This window comes from Blennius ocellaris (assembly GCF_963422515.1).
Source record: "Blennius ocellaris genome assembly, chromosome: 9".
Classification (NCBI taxonomy): Eukaryota; Metazoa; Chordata; class Actinopteri; order Blenniiformes; family Blenniidae; genus Blennius; species Blennius ocellaris.
This window is the reverse complement of record NC_137658.1, coordinates 2,111,822-2,128,584: the sequence shown is the minus strand read 5'-3', so window position 1 is coordinate 2,128,584 and position 16,763 is coordinate 2,111,822. Positions and strand designations below refer to the sequence as shown.

General features: G+C 44.3%; 1 protein-coding gene across 1 annotated transcript; it reads left to right on the top strand.

Annotated features, from left to right (window-relative positions):
• Nucleotides 1-744: 744 nt before the first annotated feature.
• On the top strand, nucleotides 745-16,549 carry canx (calnexin). Its single transcript, XM_080502138.1, has 15 exons — nucleotides 745-786; nucleotides 7,239-7,451; nucleotides 8,140-8,213; nucleotides 8,318-8,376; nucleotides 8,465-8,606; nucleotides 10,087-10,168; nucleotides 10,357-10,549; nucleotides 10,635-10,824; nucleotides 11,637-11,750; nucleotides 11,870-12,026; nucleotides 12,126-12,341; nucleotides 12,640-12,759; nucleotides 13,452-13,569; nucleotides 13,640-13,782; nucleotides 14,630-16,549. The coding sequence occupies exons 2-15, from the start codon at nucleotides 7,242-7,244 to the stop codon at nucleotides 14,684-14,686; spliced, it is 1,875 nt and encodes a 624-aa protein (XP_080358264.1). The 5' UTR covers nucleotides 745-786; nucleotides 7,239-7,241; the 3' UTR covers nucleotides 14,687-16,549.
• The last annotated feature ends 214 nt before the right edge of the window (nucleotides 16,550-16,763 follow it).

The following is a 16,763-nucleotide window of genomic DNA, read 5'->3' as shown; positions in this document are numbered from 1 at the left end:
CAAAGCCCAAAATGAATACGCTTAAAGCATTAACGTGCACTACAGATTCACAGGAGCTCCATCAGACTCTGTTCTTCCAAGCTTTTATTAGTCACAGTTAAGCCTTATGCATCTAATATTTAATATTTCCTTCTTTAATTTTCATTCAGACTTATTTGATAATGAAACATTGTATTCTGTTTATTCTATTATAATCTTTGCTGATCAAAGTTGTAAAAGAATTTCCCGACAGGATTAATGATCTATTCTATTCTATTCTTTCACATTCCATTCCAGTATATTCTATTCTTGTCAGTCCGGTTCTTTTGTACATCGGAGGGTTTCAAACGCCTTGTTGAATTTAAAAATAGCGTCTCTTGGCTCCTCTCGACTAAAAACATAATATGATGTCATTTCTCCCCGTTTTTACCTTCATAACGTGATTAAATGTCCTTCACCCCCCGTTATAGCCTCTAAAAACGTGGTTTTGTCCTTTTTAACTTCCTGTGTTATTCTGAAATCAATTTCAATTTCCTCCAGCGCTTTTTCGTCAGCCCATCTTCAGCCAATCAGCGGCCCGCTTCCTCTCACAGCTGGGCCAATCATCGCTGTCCACGAGGTGCAGCTCCGGGGGGGAGGGGCAGAGGAGATTTCCTCTCGGCCAATGGGCGGATGACAGTTGACAGCAGCCGTCAGTCATTTGCTGCGAAGGGCCAATCAGCGACGAAGGCGGGACAGCGTGTGCCCTCAGACGACCCACGTGACCCTCCCCAGCAGTTCCCAGGCGGTCGCAGTGCAGAGCCGGAGGTGAGTGAAAAGAGCCCCAAAACGGGCAATTTGACCCCAAAAAACACACCGGACAGGACTATTATCACATCTATTTGTTCTTGTATCTGCAGCAGGCGGATTAATTCTGCACGTAATGTCGGTTTCAAAGCGGCTGACGCGGAGCTCCGTGTATCCAGCGTGCTGCTCGTGCCGATTAACCGCAGGTGAACCGCGAGCTTCGGCCTTTTTCAGGCGCAATTATCACCTTTAATTAGACTCTAGTACCAAGTCACGCCTTTTATTTAAAAAAAAATGTCTTTAATTATCTGATTCCTCTGACGCGTGTAACGAAGCTGGAGTCATCATTGGCTGCGCTCCATTGCTTCATTGCCCTGCCTCGTTAGCCGCTAAGCTAACGCCAGGCTAACCCGATGACTCGCGGCTGAAGGGGCTCCGAGCGGTTCCGACAGTTTCCGAGCGGTTCCGAGAGGCTCCGAGCGGTTCCGAGAGTTGCCGAGCGGTTCCGAGAGGCTCCGAGCGGACCCTCCTGACCCCCAGCCACCCTGACCTCCAGACCCCCCACACATCCTGGCCTCCAGACCCAGAAACGCCCCCGAACTGTGGGCAAGACACCCGGGAGTGTGGGCAGGAAGATAATCTGTTTAAATTCAGCTCAATAAAAAACAATTTCATTTACGATATCTAGTTAATGTGTTCAAATTGTTTAATTTCGTGGTTGGGGTTGTTTACAGCTGGAAAACCTCTTAAAATATATGATTCGTTTAAGTGAAAAGCACTTGGGAATTGAGTGAAAATGTGTAATATTGATGATTTATTGAGATGTGAGAGTAATGAACATTTCTACTTCGTGTTTTAAAAAAGAAATGTACCAAATTTCTCAAAAATGACTTGCGGTGGTTTTATCAGTCACGGAATGAGGTTTACCGTTTTACACACATTTCTCAAAGTAAATAAAAGCTCCATAAAACCATGATGTCTGATAAGAGTTCATCTTGTGTATATCGTCGGTAACATTATAGTTAATCAGACATTCACCTGCATACAAAAATCAGTTGATTCCTATGTGTTATATTGGGATAAGTCTTTTTGATTTTTTTTTTGTTCTTAAAATATTTAATCGACAAAGTGGAAACTATGCAATTATTGAGGCATTTGGTTTTTAACTTATGGTCCAGGTTGATGCGTCTTTGGGCGGGATGATGGAAGTATTAAAGAATCAACTATTACCTTCAAAAATACTGACAAACCTTTTAATTATTGATTATAAAAGTAAGAAATTTCAGATTGTTTCAATTGTTCCCGGGTATAATTACTTGCTTCTGAAAGAAAAGCCATGCTGTCCCTAAAATAGTTATTTCTGTTAAAAAAAAAAGAAATAGTTAAGCAGAAATAAGAGATTCCTACTCATCTTGTGAAAATCTCATACGATACAGAATAAATGTGACGAGCCAAACTCGTAATATTTTTTTTTTTAAATCCTCGGATTTAACATAATGAGATGACCTTGTTTGAAAAGAGTCGCTTAAAAAAAAAAAAAGTAAAAAATCAAATATATCACACTCTAAAAGCCTGTTTTAGTTTCCTGAGGTGGACGTTGCTTATGCGGCCTCCTCTTGATTGAAACACACGAGCGCGTAGCGCCACCTTCAGGTCAGATGCGGAATGCGTCCACTGTGTTTTGAGAGGATTTAAACGTTAACAGGCGGGTCTCGTTGCAGTTTTTCCCTCCGTTCTGCGCGGAAACTTTATTGATCCGTCTAGCAGAATATTGGCGCCCTCTAGTGGTGGAAGTGAGCATTGCATGTCCTGGTGACTCGTTTTTCTTCTCAATCAGCGTAGTTTAAGATCCAAATTATTATTATTTTTTGAATATCGTACAATATGTTTTAAGAACAAAGCTTTAAATCCTCGTCGGTCGTTTGCCGCTGCTTTATTTTCTCGACATTAGCGATCGCGACTCTCCGTCCTCTGGAGGTTGTCAACGTCTCTCTGTGGCTTCACAGCGTCTCAAATGACGTCCGTTTGGAATCTGTGTAGTTGATTGTGTACGTTTTGCTCCATTCGAGTAATTCCAGGAAGCCTGGCGGCTCTGTAGCTCCGGCTGGTGGCCAGTGGCTGCATTACGGTTGAACGGCACCTCTTATGTCCGGCTCACAGACATTTCATCTGCCTTTAAAGTGGCAGTTTGATTAAATATGAAATAAATCCAGAGTTAATGTGAGAGGCAGAGTCTGCCGCTGACTCTGCACGGCTCATTACAGAGATTACTGTGACTAGAACTTCAAAGTGTTGAATCAAAGCAGCAATAGAGGCCAGTAAAGTGTCGAGAGGGAAAACAAAGCAGCTCCATTCGTCGGCTGATCTTAATTCACTGTAAGTCACGATAAACGATTGGACACTTAAAACGCCAGCAGAAGATTCTCATAATGACACTTAATCTGTCCAAATATCGTGTTTATTAGTTTTCTCACTCGGTGGAGCAGGAAATTCACCACAAGTGTGACGGAGGGTTTCTATATGCTTCATGTTGCAATAGAATTTTTCCACAGGCGAGTCGTATAGTCACTCATCCACAGAGTAACAGAGGAGCCTCTGGGTGTTTTATTTAAATAGTAACCTGACCGTCCTGTTGGGTGAAGATTCACCCGGCGCCGGCTGATCGTTAACGGCAGTTTAACACTATATGTTCAACCGTGAAAAAGAAGAGCCTGTACCTCAGTCAAACGCTGAACTTTCAACAGTATTTACTTATTTTTGCGTCCATCTGCACCCGGAGCTGTTCAGCTGGAGACTCTGAACTGGTTTCTATTCTCCTCTTTTTGGTTTTTCGCGGGAACAAAGCATGATTGTCGATACGCCGATCAAAATCAACGTTTTCACAGCAAAGAGTATTTTATTCTTCAATGAATGAAAGCATGACTGAGGTGCAGTTGTCCAAACGCGTGTCAACGTTTTGAAAAATTAGATCAATCACAGATCTATAGACATTCTGAAGATAGAATTTGTCGGTTCCTCGTCTCTGCTTCAAGATTTGAACGCACCAGGATGAGTCTGGGAATTATGAACCAATCAGAAGCCGCCTTTCAAAAAGGGTATAGAACCACATGGTATCAATTGACCAATCACGTTGCCCGTTACTGGGAGTAAAACAGGAAGTCAGTTGTTGTTTACTCAAGATGATAATTCGCTATATTTTGGCGACAAAAAGATGAATTCAGGTCAAATCAGACAAGCGGTATCGAGCATTTTAACATATATTTTAGAGGCTTTCAGAAACACGCCCACTATTTTATCGGCCGTCTTTTCCGAAAATTGTCTAAATGGCGGCTGGACGTCTCGCTGCCTAAATCCATGCTTGTTGGATTAATGAACACTAAGGCAGCGCTGTTAGCATAACGGCTACATGTACAGCGATCAATTTACACCAGGTCGTGTCGGAAACTCTGTCTGTTAATGCCAAATTAATCCACTGAGCCAGGTAGCATGTTAGCATCGTCGACGCTAACTGCCTATTTCGTCCACTTTTTCACGTCGGCTTTGCAGCTTCTTTGAAGTTAGCATAAAAGCTGCTGATTCATTCCAGCCATGAATTTCCACAGGTTAACATCCGTGTGGCTAATTAACTTTGATCAGTTTGTACTTATTAGAACCAGCAGACGTTCTCGGGGTTCTGACTTTATCCAACAGGGGGCAGTAGTGAGTCACAGTCCAACTCGTTTGACTCGGTTTTCTCTGCTCGTTTCTTTTTAATTATTTGTTACTAAGGCTTCCAAAAAATCCAAAAGTCATTTTTAAAAAAAAGTCAAAGATCAAAGAGGAAATATGTTGGTTTTTTTACTACAAAGTGGAAACGTGAGTTTAATTATCCATATTTAGAAATACGATGGACCGTTAAGGACTAATTTAATGTCGATGCTAATTTCTTGTTTGGATGATTGACGAATTTAATTTCTGTAAAAACTTCAGAGCTCAGATTTATTGCCGGTTTTCGGACTTTGTACATAAAAAAAAACCAAATAACTGATGAGATCACGGACCAGAAGACGACCAGGCAGACAATAACTGAGACTTTATGTCATGTGACGGTCGGCAGACGGCTCAGCGTCCGTGTGTAATGTGGTTATAAAGCTGTTAGCAGCAGATGTCCCGCAGGCCCAAGGCTTTTTAATATCAGATTACCTGACTGGACAGTGACCTCAGTACTCTCAGTACTCTAAGTACTCTCGGTACTCGGTGCGAGTATTCCCAGTCTGGGTGGACAACCTCCACTGCAGCCGCCGTCACTGAACTGATTAACATTAAGCCGCTGTTTGATCGGCCAATAAGGAGCCGGCGGAAAGCTCATTACCCGGAGCAGCGCTGAGCTGCAGAGACGGTTCTGCTGCAGGAACCTGGACCTGGACCAGAACCAGAACCTGAACCAGAACCAGACCTCAGCAGGAGCTTCACAGTAACACTTCCCGACGCTAAAGTCGTCTCAGTAAACTTACTCGCTGTACATTTTTAACAACTGTACATCCATAAATTATAAAAAAACAACTAAAAACATCTAGAAGTGGTTCAACTGGGAACTTCCCGGTGGGAATGTGGGAAGTTTATTAGTTGGATTTCCCAGGATCCATCTTATTATCTGCTCGATACTGATTTAATCTGCGGATGAAAAGTTCAACTTATATTTTAACGTTCAGAACTTTTATGTAACGACCTTTAAGTCATCGTTTGCCTTTGGTGTGACGACAAAGATCTTTACTGTCGTTAAATACTCTTTACTCAAGTATTTAACGTGATTAAATCAAACTCTTTGAAGAGCTTGACTGTGCAGTGAAGCGTCGATAAACGCATGTGTGTGGATTGCGACGCCACGATGATGGACTCCTCCTCGCTCCCGCCACACGCGCGGTCGATGCTAAGCTAACGGCTAACGCTGGCGGTTCTGCAGGTTCGCTGCACTTCCTGTTAATCCCTTTGCAGCGAGTTAATCTGATTACTCTGACAGGCTGCCGAGACAAAGGCAGGAGAGAGAAAACCAGCATGTTCAGATGTGATTCGTAGTTTTAATTGATGAAACAGTCGGAGGGGAAGGAAGCGTTTTCCCCACAATACTTTCTAAATCACACGGTTTTCACAACACGCGTTTACGTAGCGGCAGTTTAAAGGATTTAATGAACGGAGGTTGTAAACTTGCTGAACTCGGGGTGGAAGTCGACTTAAATCCAACGTGTGTCAATGGATTTTAATATTCCTGTGTTGTTTCCCTGTTTCCTGGGTGAACACACACACACGCACACACACACGCACACACACACACACACTGCTCTGTATTTAGTGTGTTTAGACTTCCTCTGGGACCAAACACTCCGGAGAACTTGTCAAATACGGCCTTTCATTCTTGTTTGTGTGCTATTAGGAAAAGTTTAGATGTTTTGTTAAAAGGTTTTTTTTTTTTTCCTATTCCACAAACTGCCGTTGGTGTGTGTGTGTGTGTGTGTGTGTGTGTGTGTGTGTGTGTGTGTGTGTGTGTGTGTGTGTGTGTGTGTGTGTGTGTGTGTGTGTGTGTGTGTGTGTGTGTGTGTGTGTGTGTGTGTCGGGGGGGGGGGGGGGGGGGTTCAGTGTGTGTGTGTGTGTGTGTGTGAACCCAGACGTCAATTTACAACATTTCAATACTTCAAGAAAAGTTTTCATCTCATCTTTTCTTGGGTTTTTTTCCTATTATTTCCTGATAAAAACTTTAAAAAAAAAATGTCTTAATCAGTAAAATAAACTGCAAACCAGGTAAATAACGGTCGATATTCCGTCGCCTACAGCTGTGATGGAACCAAAAGTAGACCCCCCCACCCCCACCCCCCCCTCACCATTTTCAGAAGTTTATCCAGATAGAGTTTTTGCTGCATCAGTTGACCTCCTCCATTAAACCTGTTTAATTTGGACCGATTGGGGTCATGTGACCTCGCTGCTTCCAGGTACCGAGTGGTGATGAGGTCATGTGTTTACCGTGTGTGTTGGTCTCCACAGTGTGTAATGAGCTGTGCTGGGCTCTGGTGGGGTGCTGCAGTAATCCTGGGGGGGGGGGTAATCCCATTAGGTTTGAAGGAGCTGAGGCTGCGAGTCCTGTGGGTGCTGCTCGGTCTCCATGGCGATGGATGAATGTGTGTTGGTGTGGGGTGGGGGTGCACACGTTGCCCCGGGTCACTGTTCAGGCTGCATGAACACAATGAGGGTCTTCTTCACGGAGCTCCAACTGGATCTGGTCCAGATTATAAACCTTTAAAACTGAGATTATAAACTTCCGCTGAAACACAATTAAAGCAGCAGTTTGTTTTCAACGTCGTCGATCTGGAACGTTTTAAAACCACAGTCGGCATTTTGGAAAGTCTAAAGAGTCTGGTTTAATTCAGTGTTGATTTGTTTGTCTTCCTCCTCCTCTTCCTCTCTCCTCCTCCTCCTCCTCCTCCTCCTCCTCCCCCCTGCAGACAATGAATCAGAGGTTGGGTTTGTTGCTTCTTGTGGCCGTGGGCCTCGTCTGCCTCAGCCTGGCTCAGGTCCCCGAGGACGACGGTCTGGACGAGGTGGACGTGGAGGACGACCTGGATCTGGGTCTGGCAGGAGGCGATGAGGACGACGACCTGGAGGACGACGTGCAGGACGACGCCCCGCCGGCCCCCAAGACTCCGCCCATTCCAAAGGTAGGGTTCCCCGACTTCTAAAACGAGTTTCTGTTCTGTTTTAGTCGGGCTGGGTGGTTTGGCCTGGGGAAAAAAAAAAAATATATATATATATTAGTCAAGAGTGCAAATTTATTGCTTTGATTGTCCTCGTAGCTAAAATCCATATAAAAAGTAAATAAGGCTCCATCATTTAAATTCGAGCTTTAACACAGGATTAATCAAAGATGCAGAAAAACATTGAAAAACAACAAAAAAAAAAATTTCTGCAAATTTGCTAAATAAGATAAAAAATGATAATTAAAAAAATTTGAATCCGTTTTTGTTTAAAAAAAAAAAGAGTATTGAGATCTTGTTGTATTCAAATGCATCAATGTTTTGATTGTTCTATATTCGTGATGTACAGCAACAAGTATAATTTTCTAATGTGTGTATGTATATATGCATTGTGATACTCTGAAAATAAAAGAATTTAAAAAATGTGAAAAAAAAGATGAAATTAAAGGTAGAGAAGGAAAAAATATATTAAATAAAAAATATATATAATAAAAATTTACTAAACTAAATCTGCTTTTTTTTCAGCTTGTTTTTATATATATATATATATATATATTATTATTTTTTTATTATTATTATTTTTAAGCCTCTTGCTGCTCTGCTGTTCATTTCTCAGTAAAATGACCTTTAACGTGATAAAACGATTGTCCAGGTGACGTACAAAGCTCCAGAGCCGATGGGGGAACACTTCTTTGCGGAGTCTTTTGACCGGGGGACGATGGACGGGTGAGCACGCACGCACGCACACACACACACACACACACACACACACACACACACACACACACACACGGTCAGTGTCTGATCGTCTGTGCTGGCGGTGCTTCCAGGTGGGTTCTGTCCAGCGCCAAGAAGGAAGACGCAGACGAGGACATCGCCAAGTACGACGGTAAGCCTCGGCTCGGTGGAACCCTGCTGCCGGGTGAAACGACGCCCCGGGTCGCTGACGCTCCAGGTCTTGTGACGCCCCCGGACAGGTAAATGGTCCGTGGAGGAGATGAAGGACTCCAAGCTGCCCGGAGACAAAGGTCTGGTCCTGAAGTCCCGGGCCAAACACCACGCCGTCTCCGCCCTGCTGCTGCGACCCTTCGTCTTCGAGGACAAACCGCTCATCGTCCAGTAAGAGACGGAGTTCTGTCGCACCTTTTACACTTCCTGCAGAGATTCAAAGCTTCACGGTGACAAAAACAAGACAAAACGCTGATAGAGTATTTTTTTTTAAATACTGCTAAAAACAAACTTTAGAATCTCACATCGGGGTGTCATCCGTTTACTGGCAGATGATTTAACACAGAAGTTAAAGAGCCGATCTCTCTACACAAACAACCTGAAAAACATTCAACTGTTTCGTTTATATTTAGCTTTGAGGAAAAGCAGCTGAAATAAAAAAAAAACAACAAAAAGCTTATGTTAAGTTTCATGTTGAAATAAAACATTTAGCAATAATACAACAGAAAAGTACAAAATGTCTCGTCTCCATTGAAAAAGTGTTGACTCGCATAATTCAGAATATATTTTTGGACATTTTGTGTTTTCCGCACTATAGAGCACCTGAATATAAGCCGCACCCACAACATTTTTATATATATATATATATATATATATATATATATATATATATATATATATAAAATGCACTTGACGATAAGTTGCAGGCGTCCATGTTTTCATCATATTTTCATCAATTCTCGCAAATCTGTCTTTCATAGTGCTGGAAATTCCTGAATACAGGTTTATTGTGCCTCATGCTCCTGCTGTGAAGCTGCAGAGAGACAGATACATGATCAACAAGCGTTTTATCTGTCGGTAAAGTGTTTTATCGGTTATTTGTCGCTTGTGATTCTGAGAAGGAAAGATTCCTTAGCCACGGTCCAGCGCTCTAGTTTACGTGATGCACCTGAACGCATCACTGCCGAAGCAGGAAGCAGCACGAGGCGAGATCACCAGGAGCACAAATGGCACTTTTAAGACCAGTTGAGGAGCAGCAGAGGCTAAAAACAGCAGGAATCTACATGAGGAGGTAGAATCTGGCGGCGTGAAGCCCGTTAATCCTGAAAAATGTATAAATTAGCCGCGTCGTGTTGTTAGCCGCAGGGTTCAAGACGTAGAGAAAAAAAAATGTTGCGGCTTATAGTCCGGAAAATACGGTAACCGTGGAGCTTCTAGAAAGGTCAATTTGACTCGATTAAAAAGTGTAAAGAGAATCTAAAGTTTAAAAACCATTATTAGTAGTTACTATACACGAGTATTATACACTATTCCACATTATTATCTGTATTATTGTTATTATTATTATATAATGCCTACTTCTAATGGCTCTGCCACTGCACCTTACTATTTATTTATCTTGCTTTTATCTCCTGTTTATTTCTAAGTGCCCATGTTCCGTCCTGTGTTTTACTTTGTCTTATACCCAGATATTATTTTTTTTTTTTTTTTACTTTTATTTCTATTCTATTGTATTTTATAATATTCGTATGTACCAGATTGCTGCAACAAAACAATTTCCCTTCGGGGATGAATAAAGTAATTATCTATCTATCTAAAACTGATTTTAATAAAAACCTGTCAGGTGGTGAAAAGTGCCGTTTGTTTGCAGGTATGAGGTGAACTTCCAGGCCGGCATCGACTGCGGCGGCGCCTACGTGAAGCTGCTGACCAAGACTCCTGGCCTGGACCTGGTCGGTGCATTTCTTCTTCTTCTTCTTCTTTATTCCGTCACACAACTTTTACATTTTACACTCAGGAAATATCACAGCTCAACGCTTATTCCTCTGCTTCCGTCGGCTTTTCTTTGCATAAATGTGAACAAGTTGTTGTTGTTGTTGATCTGCCGTTGATTCTTGGCTGCTTTGCTCCACGCCTGCAGAACCAGTTTGTGGATAAAACTCCGTACACCATCATGTTCGGGCCGGACAAGTGTGGCGAGGATTACAAGCTGCACTTCATCTTCCGACACAAGAACCCCAAAACCGGCGAGGTCGAGGAGAAACACGCCAAGAAGCCCGACGCCGACCTCCGAACCTACTACACCGACAAGAAGACGCACCTCTACTCACTGGGTACACACACACACACACACACACACACACACACACAGAGGAAGCCAGGGCTTTGTGGCTGTAGCTGCTCTCTGCTGCCCCCCAGTGTTGAACCCGGACAACAGCTTCGAGGTGCTGGTGGACCAGACGGTGGTGAACAGCGGGAACCTGCTGACCGACATGACGCCGCCCATCAACCCGCCGGCGGAGATCGAGGACCCCGACGACCACAAACCGGAGGACTGGGACGAGAGGGCGAAGGTCCAGGACCCGGCGGCCGTGAAACCGGAAGACTGGTCGGTTCAGACGCTTCTTCACTTTCATTTTCAACCTTCTCCCCTCCTCGATTCTCATTTTTCCAAAACAAACAGAACATACACAAGAATTATTTAAACATAAACATTATTTAAATAATTCTTGCACACTTTCTGTATATCATATAAACTTTATTTCACTTCTCAAATATCACTGTGTTTGTCTCCTATGAGATACATTTAACTGGAATTTTTTATCCAAACAACCAATGATTTATAAAGGAAAATCATGAAAATTTACAGGGGTGCCCAAACTTTTCCATACCACTGGATGTGATTAAGGTGAACGTAACAAGACACAGATTGAAAAAGGGGAAAATATAACCATTTACTTTATTTTACAACTTATTTTTACTTTTAAAATCTGGTTTGTTGCAACTATTTCTTTTAAAAAGTTTTAGTTTGATTTTCACGTTAAACTTTTCAGTTGGATTTTTCTCGTTTTCTCACTTTTTGCCATTTGAAGGAAATTATTTGTTTTATTTAACAACTTTGAATGATATTTTCAGTGTCGTTTCATTACGATGTGTTTTGCCTGCTTTTGATTCTATTCAGACTTTTTTCAGGGATTATTTCTCGCTTTTATATCTCCTTTCCTTTTCAAATGTTAATCTTCTATTTGAGACTTGAGTTTCTCACTTTTCAGTCACATTTTTCCAACTTTTCCAGCTGCCTTTTCACACATTTCTTTTTAACCTCTTGTGATCTGATCTTCCCTCCGACTCTTTGAAATCTAAACTTAAATAACAAATCTCCCGTATTAAAAGCAGCTCGTCGTTTTTGTTTTCTCCCAGGGACGAAGACGCCCCGGCTCAGATCGCAGACGAAGACGCCGTGAAGCCGGACGGCTGGCTGGACGACGAGCCCGAGTACATCGGGGACCCCGACGCCGCCAAGCCCGAGGACTGGTGGGTTGCCGTGGCGACGCAGGCGGTGTGTGACTCGGGACAAGTAGGCGTTGAGGTTAAACGTGTATGTGTGTGTGTGTGTGTGTGTGTGTGTGTGTGTGTGTGTGTGTGTGCTTCAGGGACGAGGACATGGACGGCGAGTGGGAGGCCCCCCAGGTCCCCAACCCGGCCTGCGAGACGGCCCCCGGCTGCGGCGCCTGGAAACGCCCCACCATCGACAACCCCAACTACAAGGGCAAGTGGAAGCCCCCCATGATCGACAACCCCAACTACCAGGTGGGTGGAGGAGCGGCCCGGGGGGAGGGGAGGGGAGGGGAGGGAGGGGGCGACGCTGCGATGAGAACCAGAAGGACTCAAGGCGCCGTGTTATTTCAGGGCGTCTGGAAGCCGAGGAAGATCGCCAACCCGGCCTTCTTCGAGGACCTGCACCCCTTCAGGATGACGGCCTTCAGCGCCGTGGGGCTGGAGCTGTGGTCCATGACCTCCGACATCTTCTTCGACAACTTCTTCATCACCAACGACCGCAACACGGCCGAGCGCTGGGCCAACGACGGCTGGGGGCTGAAGAAGGCGGCCGAGGGGGCGGCGGAGGTCAGTCGGCGGAAATCCAAACTGTTCTCGTTCTCAAGTTTCCAGAGTTTCTCCGGATGTTCGGAGTGAAACGAAATGGTTGAGCGCCGACGGTCCCGCGGCTGCTGTTAGTGCAGCAAGGTTACCGTGGTTACGTCTGGACCGTCGCCCTTTAGAAAACGTCAATGATGATTAATCTGCACCCGAATCTTTTCTGCTCCGCCGTACTTTATGTACGACGTGCTTCGGTTATGATGCTTGGATGTGAACTGTGTGTGTGTCTGTGTGTGTGTGTGTGTGTGTGTGTGTGTGTGAGCAGCCCAGTCTGGCCTCCCAGATGTTGACTGCTGCCGAGGAGCGACCGTGGCTCTGGATCGTCTACGTCCTCACCGTCGCCCTGCCGCTTGTCCTCATCATTGTCTTCTGTTGCACCGGAAAGGTAACACACACACACACACACACACACACACACACACACACACACACACACACACACACACACACACACACACACACACACACTTGTCTCTTCATATATAGACACACATGCACATTGACACCAGAAGGGGGCAGCAGAGTCTTCATGCTCGCTCTTCCGAGGTCAGATAACTGAACTTACAATTTATTTTCTGTCGTCTTTCCAGATGTGAATCTGACTTGTGATTACAGATGTGTTGATCAGATTGGAGATCAGTTTTTGCGTTGTTTTTTAAAATTATTATTATTTTGTGATTGGCAGATTGATTTGATCGGCAACACGGCGAATGGACCGTCGGCTGTGTAGAAATATTTAGCATTAGAAAGCGAAAACAGTCACTTGTAATGAAGAGGCGGAAATAATGAAGTAATGAAGGCTTCATTCAGCAGAACCAGTTTGAACCAGTTTGATCTGAACTAGCAGATCATGGAGGTTCATCGTTCATCGTCTTAATTATCAAGTCGTGAAATTAGAACACTGTTTGCCTCTTTCCATATTTCACGTTTTGGGCGTCAAATTCAGCCGTTCCTTATGGAACCAAAGAAGAAGAAAGTGATAATGATTCCTAAATGTTCTGGAAGCAGACGGGAGGAAAGTTGTGACGGTTTTCTGAGGTTCAAGTTGGGGGAAAAAACACACTGTTTGTTGTGCAGAAGAAGAGTCCAGCCACGCCGGCCGAGTACAAGAAGACGGACGAACCTCAGCCTGATGTGAAGGAGGAAGAGGAGGAGGAGGAGGAGAAGCCGGAGGAGGCCAAGAAGAGCAGTGCAGGTTGGTGTTGTGAGGAGGAGGAGGAGGAGCAGTGAGTCTCCGGCTCGGCGTAACGCTTCTCATGTCTCAGCTGCAGAGAAGAGCGACGGAGAGGAAAGTCCTGTGGAGAAGGAAGGAGCAGCCGAGGAGGACGAGGAGGGGGAGGAAGAGGAAGAAGAAGTGGAGGAGGAGGAGGAGGAGGAGGAGGAGGAGAAGGAGCCCACATCTGATGAGGTACATTGTGAAGCTCAGTAATGAAACATGAGGTTGTGAAGTCTGAGGAAATACTTCTGTCGCTTTAAATCTACGATAAGACGATAAATCCATCATAATACTTGGGACCACAGTTCCAACTTACCTTGATGAAGGATATAAACTGATGCATATCTGCATTTCCGACAATAATATATGGAGCCTATAACTTCCTTTTAAAGTTGGAATGATGTCAAATCAAACTAAATGTGAATCATATCTACTATAAATGTAAGATTCACCATAACTGTATGGAAATGATCTAAAGTAAATGTATTCTCATGTAATTATTGTAATGGAGTAATTTCAGGATGACTGTAGGATGTAATCGGAGATAAATGTGGACCGTAATTATTATATAATCTGAGATTTAGAATACAAGGATTATTGTACAATATAATCTGTGATGAATGTAGGTTATCAGACGGCAGTTTCTCCCTTATTTGAACTGATTTATTTATTTATTTTTAATTTAGATGACCTGTGCACTGGTCTTCTCTGCCTTTGTTCACTACTTTGTTTCCGGCTCAGAGCCTCTCTATCGCCACCTGGTGGCCGAGAAGCGTCAGTGCACATGTTCATGGGATTTCTTGGTTTTTTTTAATATATATTTACAGTCAATTAGCACAAACTTCAAGAATCTTTTTTTGATTTTTCTTTTTTCCCCCATATTGTCATTGTGCAGAACTGTGAGGGGGGAAAAGACTGACTTTAATCCATCCCAGAGTGAGACAAACTTCCTCTATATGAACTGTGTACAGCTCCGTCGTTAACCGAAGTATAAACTTGTGGACGAGCAGCTGAGCGTCTTTGTTTTCTCCCCCTGCAGAAGGAGGAGGACGTTCTGCGGAGATCCCCCAGGAACAGGAAAATCAGAAGGGACTGATATCTCTGAATCCTCCACCCCTGACCTCCACACCTCCTCCCCAGCCTGAAGCCCACCCCCCCCCCCCCCCCCTACCCCCACCCCCCCAATCCTCCTCCACCTCCTTTACTCCTCTGCTCTGAGGCCATGAAGCCTGAAAGGAACCAGTGGAAGCAGCGACAGAAAAACCAACCCAGATCTCCAGTGTGGACCCCCGATGATGATGATGAAGATAATGAAGATAATAATGATTCCAGTATGAACTGAGTTAGCGTGATTATTATTTTTTAATTTTTCAAGATTAACTAAGATTTACTAAAACTTCCTTTGTCATTCCTTGAACTCCACCCGAGCAGACTCGCGCCGCGTTAGCCTGTTAGCAACCCGCTAATGTCCGCCGGCAGACGATTCAAACCGTTTTAAAAACGTCCCGTCAGCTCCGGGCAGGCTTATTAGCTCCTCCCACTCGCGGCGTGAAACAGCGGCTCGGATCGATCGGTCTTTTGGTTTCCCGGTGGAGCTAATTAGTCCGCGGAGGACCTGGCGGCTATCTGCTAAGCTAACGCTGCAGCCTCCTGTGAAACTCCATGTCGGAGTTATTGTTAAAAAAAACAAAAAAAAAAACAACACAAACTAAACAAAAACGAACTCGTCGTTCCTCCACTCGTGTGGCTTCCTTGCTGCCATCCTGCTGACCTTCCTCGAAGCTTCAGGGAGAATAAAGAGGCGGCCGCAAAACGGATAACAACAACTTGCGCGGCGGCGGCAGCGAGCTACTAACATTTCTAGAGTTTATCAACTAGCATGCTAGCTGCCTAAAGTTAGAGATTATCAGAGAAGCACTGTGCTCGTATTTAAAGTGATTAACTGGGAACACTCCTACGTTTTCTTCCCTCGTTTGTTTTTTTTGGTTTTGATTTCTCTCATTTCACAGACGTGTTAGTTCTGGAGCAGTTTGGCCTCGGCTGTTCTGACGGCAGGTTGTCCCCCCCCTTCCAATAAACCTCCAGTGTCTCGGTTTCTAAGATGGTTGACTTTGCAGGACGTGTTCGGTGGTTTCGGCCCAGCTTCCGGCGACGCTACCGTAGCTATAGCGGATATCGTAGATCCGCCCGATGAGCTCTTATCTGTTCAGAATCTTTCCTCATTTTCTTTTTACCCCCCCCTGTCGCCTTCACAGTAACGTTTTATACGAAGGAAGTCTTCCAGTTCTCTGCTGGATCAGTTTGATGACAAAACATCCTCTCGTCTTGTATTTGTATCTGGGTTCGAGGCGGAAGCGCCGGCGTCTGCTAACTTGGCAGAAGGAGAGAATCTCAATCCATCGTATGTGACGTTGAAGTCGATTACAAAACTGAATTATGTGGGGTTTTTTGTGCGTGAACGTTAGGAGATCTCCAGTTTTTTGTTTTTTTTTTCCGTCTGAAATCATTGTTCTGTGTCCCGTCTGGTTTTGAGCGTGGCTCCTGATTGGCTCGTTCCCTCCGGCCGGCTCCCTGGGTTTGACGCCTCACCTCCACCCCCCCCCCAGGTTTAGCCGTCTGTGAGATTTGGTAGTCGAAGGCCTCGCCCTCCCGTACTCCGGCCACTCTCGGCCTCGCTGAACACTGTATCCTGCTGGTGAAACTTTCCAACTCTGTAACCGTCGTCCGCTCTTTTCGTTTTTCGTCGTGGTTGAACTAACGTTGGCCGGAGTGCCGCTGACACGCCACCACAGGACGGTCCAGCTCTGAGGAGGAATACTGTGATGACGGAGCCCCACGTTTGTGCGTCTGTTGTCTGTGCGTGTGTGTGTGTATGTATGTATGTGTGCGTGCGTGTATGTGTGTGTGACGGACACGCGGTCAACATTTGTTTTGATGAATAAAAAATAAAAGGCCAAAAGGAAACTGAATCCAAAGTTCCAGTGTTTTCATTCACTCACACACGCATCTGTTGATTAAACACAATAAATCAGAAAATATACATCCAGTCATCACTGCATTTGTATACAAAAAAATTAAGAAAAGGCAAAATAACTGAATGAAAATGTTTTATTCATACACTTGTAATCAGGTTGCAGGATTTTGTCAGGCGTAGAAAAATATAAAGTAATGTA

Excerpts from the sequence above, each read along its gene's own strand:
- canx (XM_080502138.1), top strand. The coding sequence starts at position 7,242 with ATGAATCAGAGGTTGGGTTTGTTGCTTCTTGTGGCCGTGGGCCTCGTC. Across the intron at positions 12,342-12,639 it reads CGGCCGAGGGGGCGGCGGAG|CCCAGTCTGGCCTCCCAGAT; the intron begins GTCAGTCGGCGG and ends GTGTGTGAGCAG. Across the intron at positions 13,570-13,639 it reads GGCCAAGAAGAGCAGTGCAG|CTGCAGAGAAGAGCGACGGA; the intron begins GTTGGTGTTGTG and ends CTCATGTCTCAG.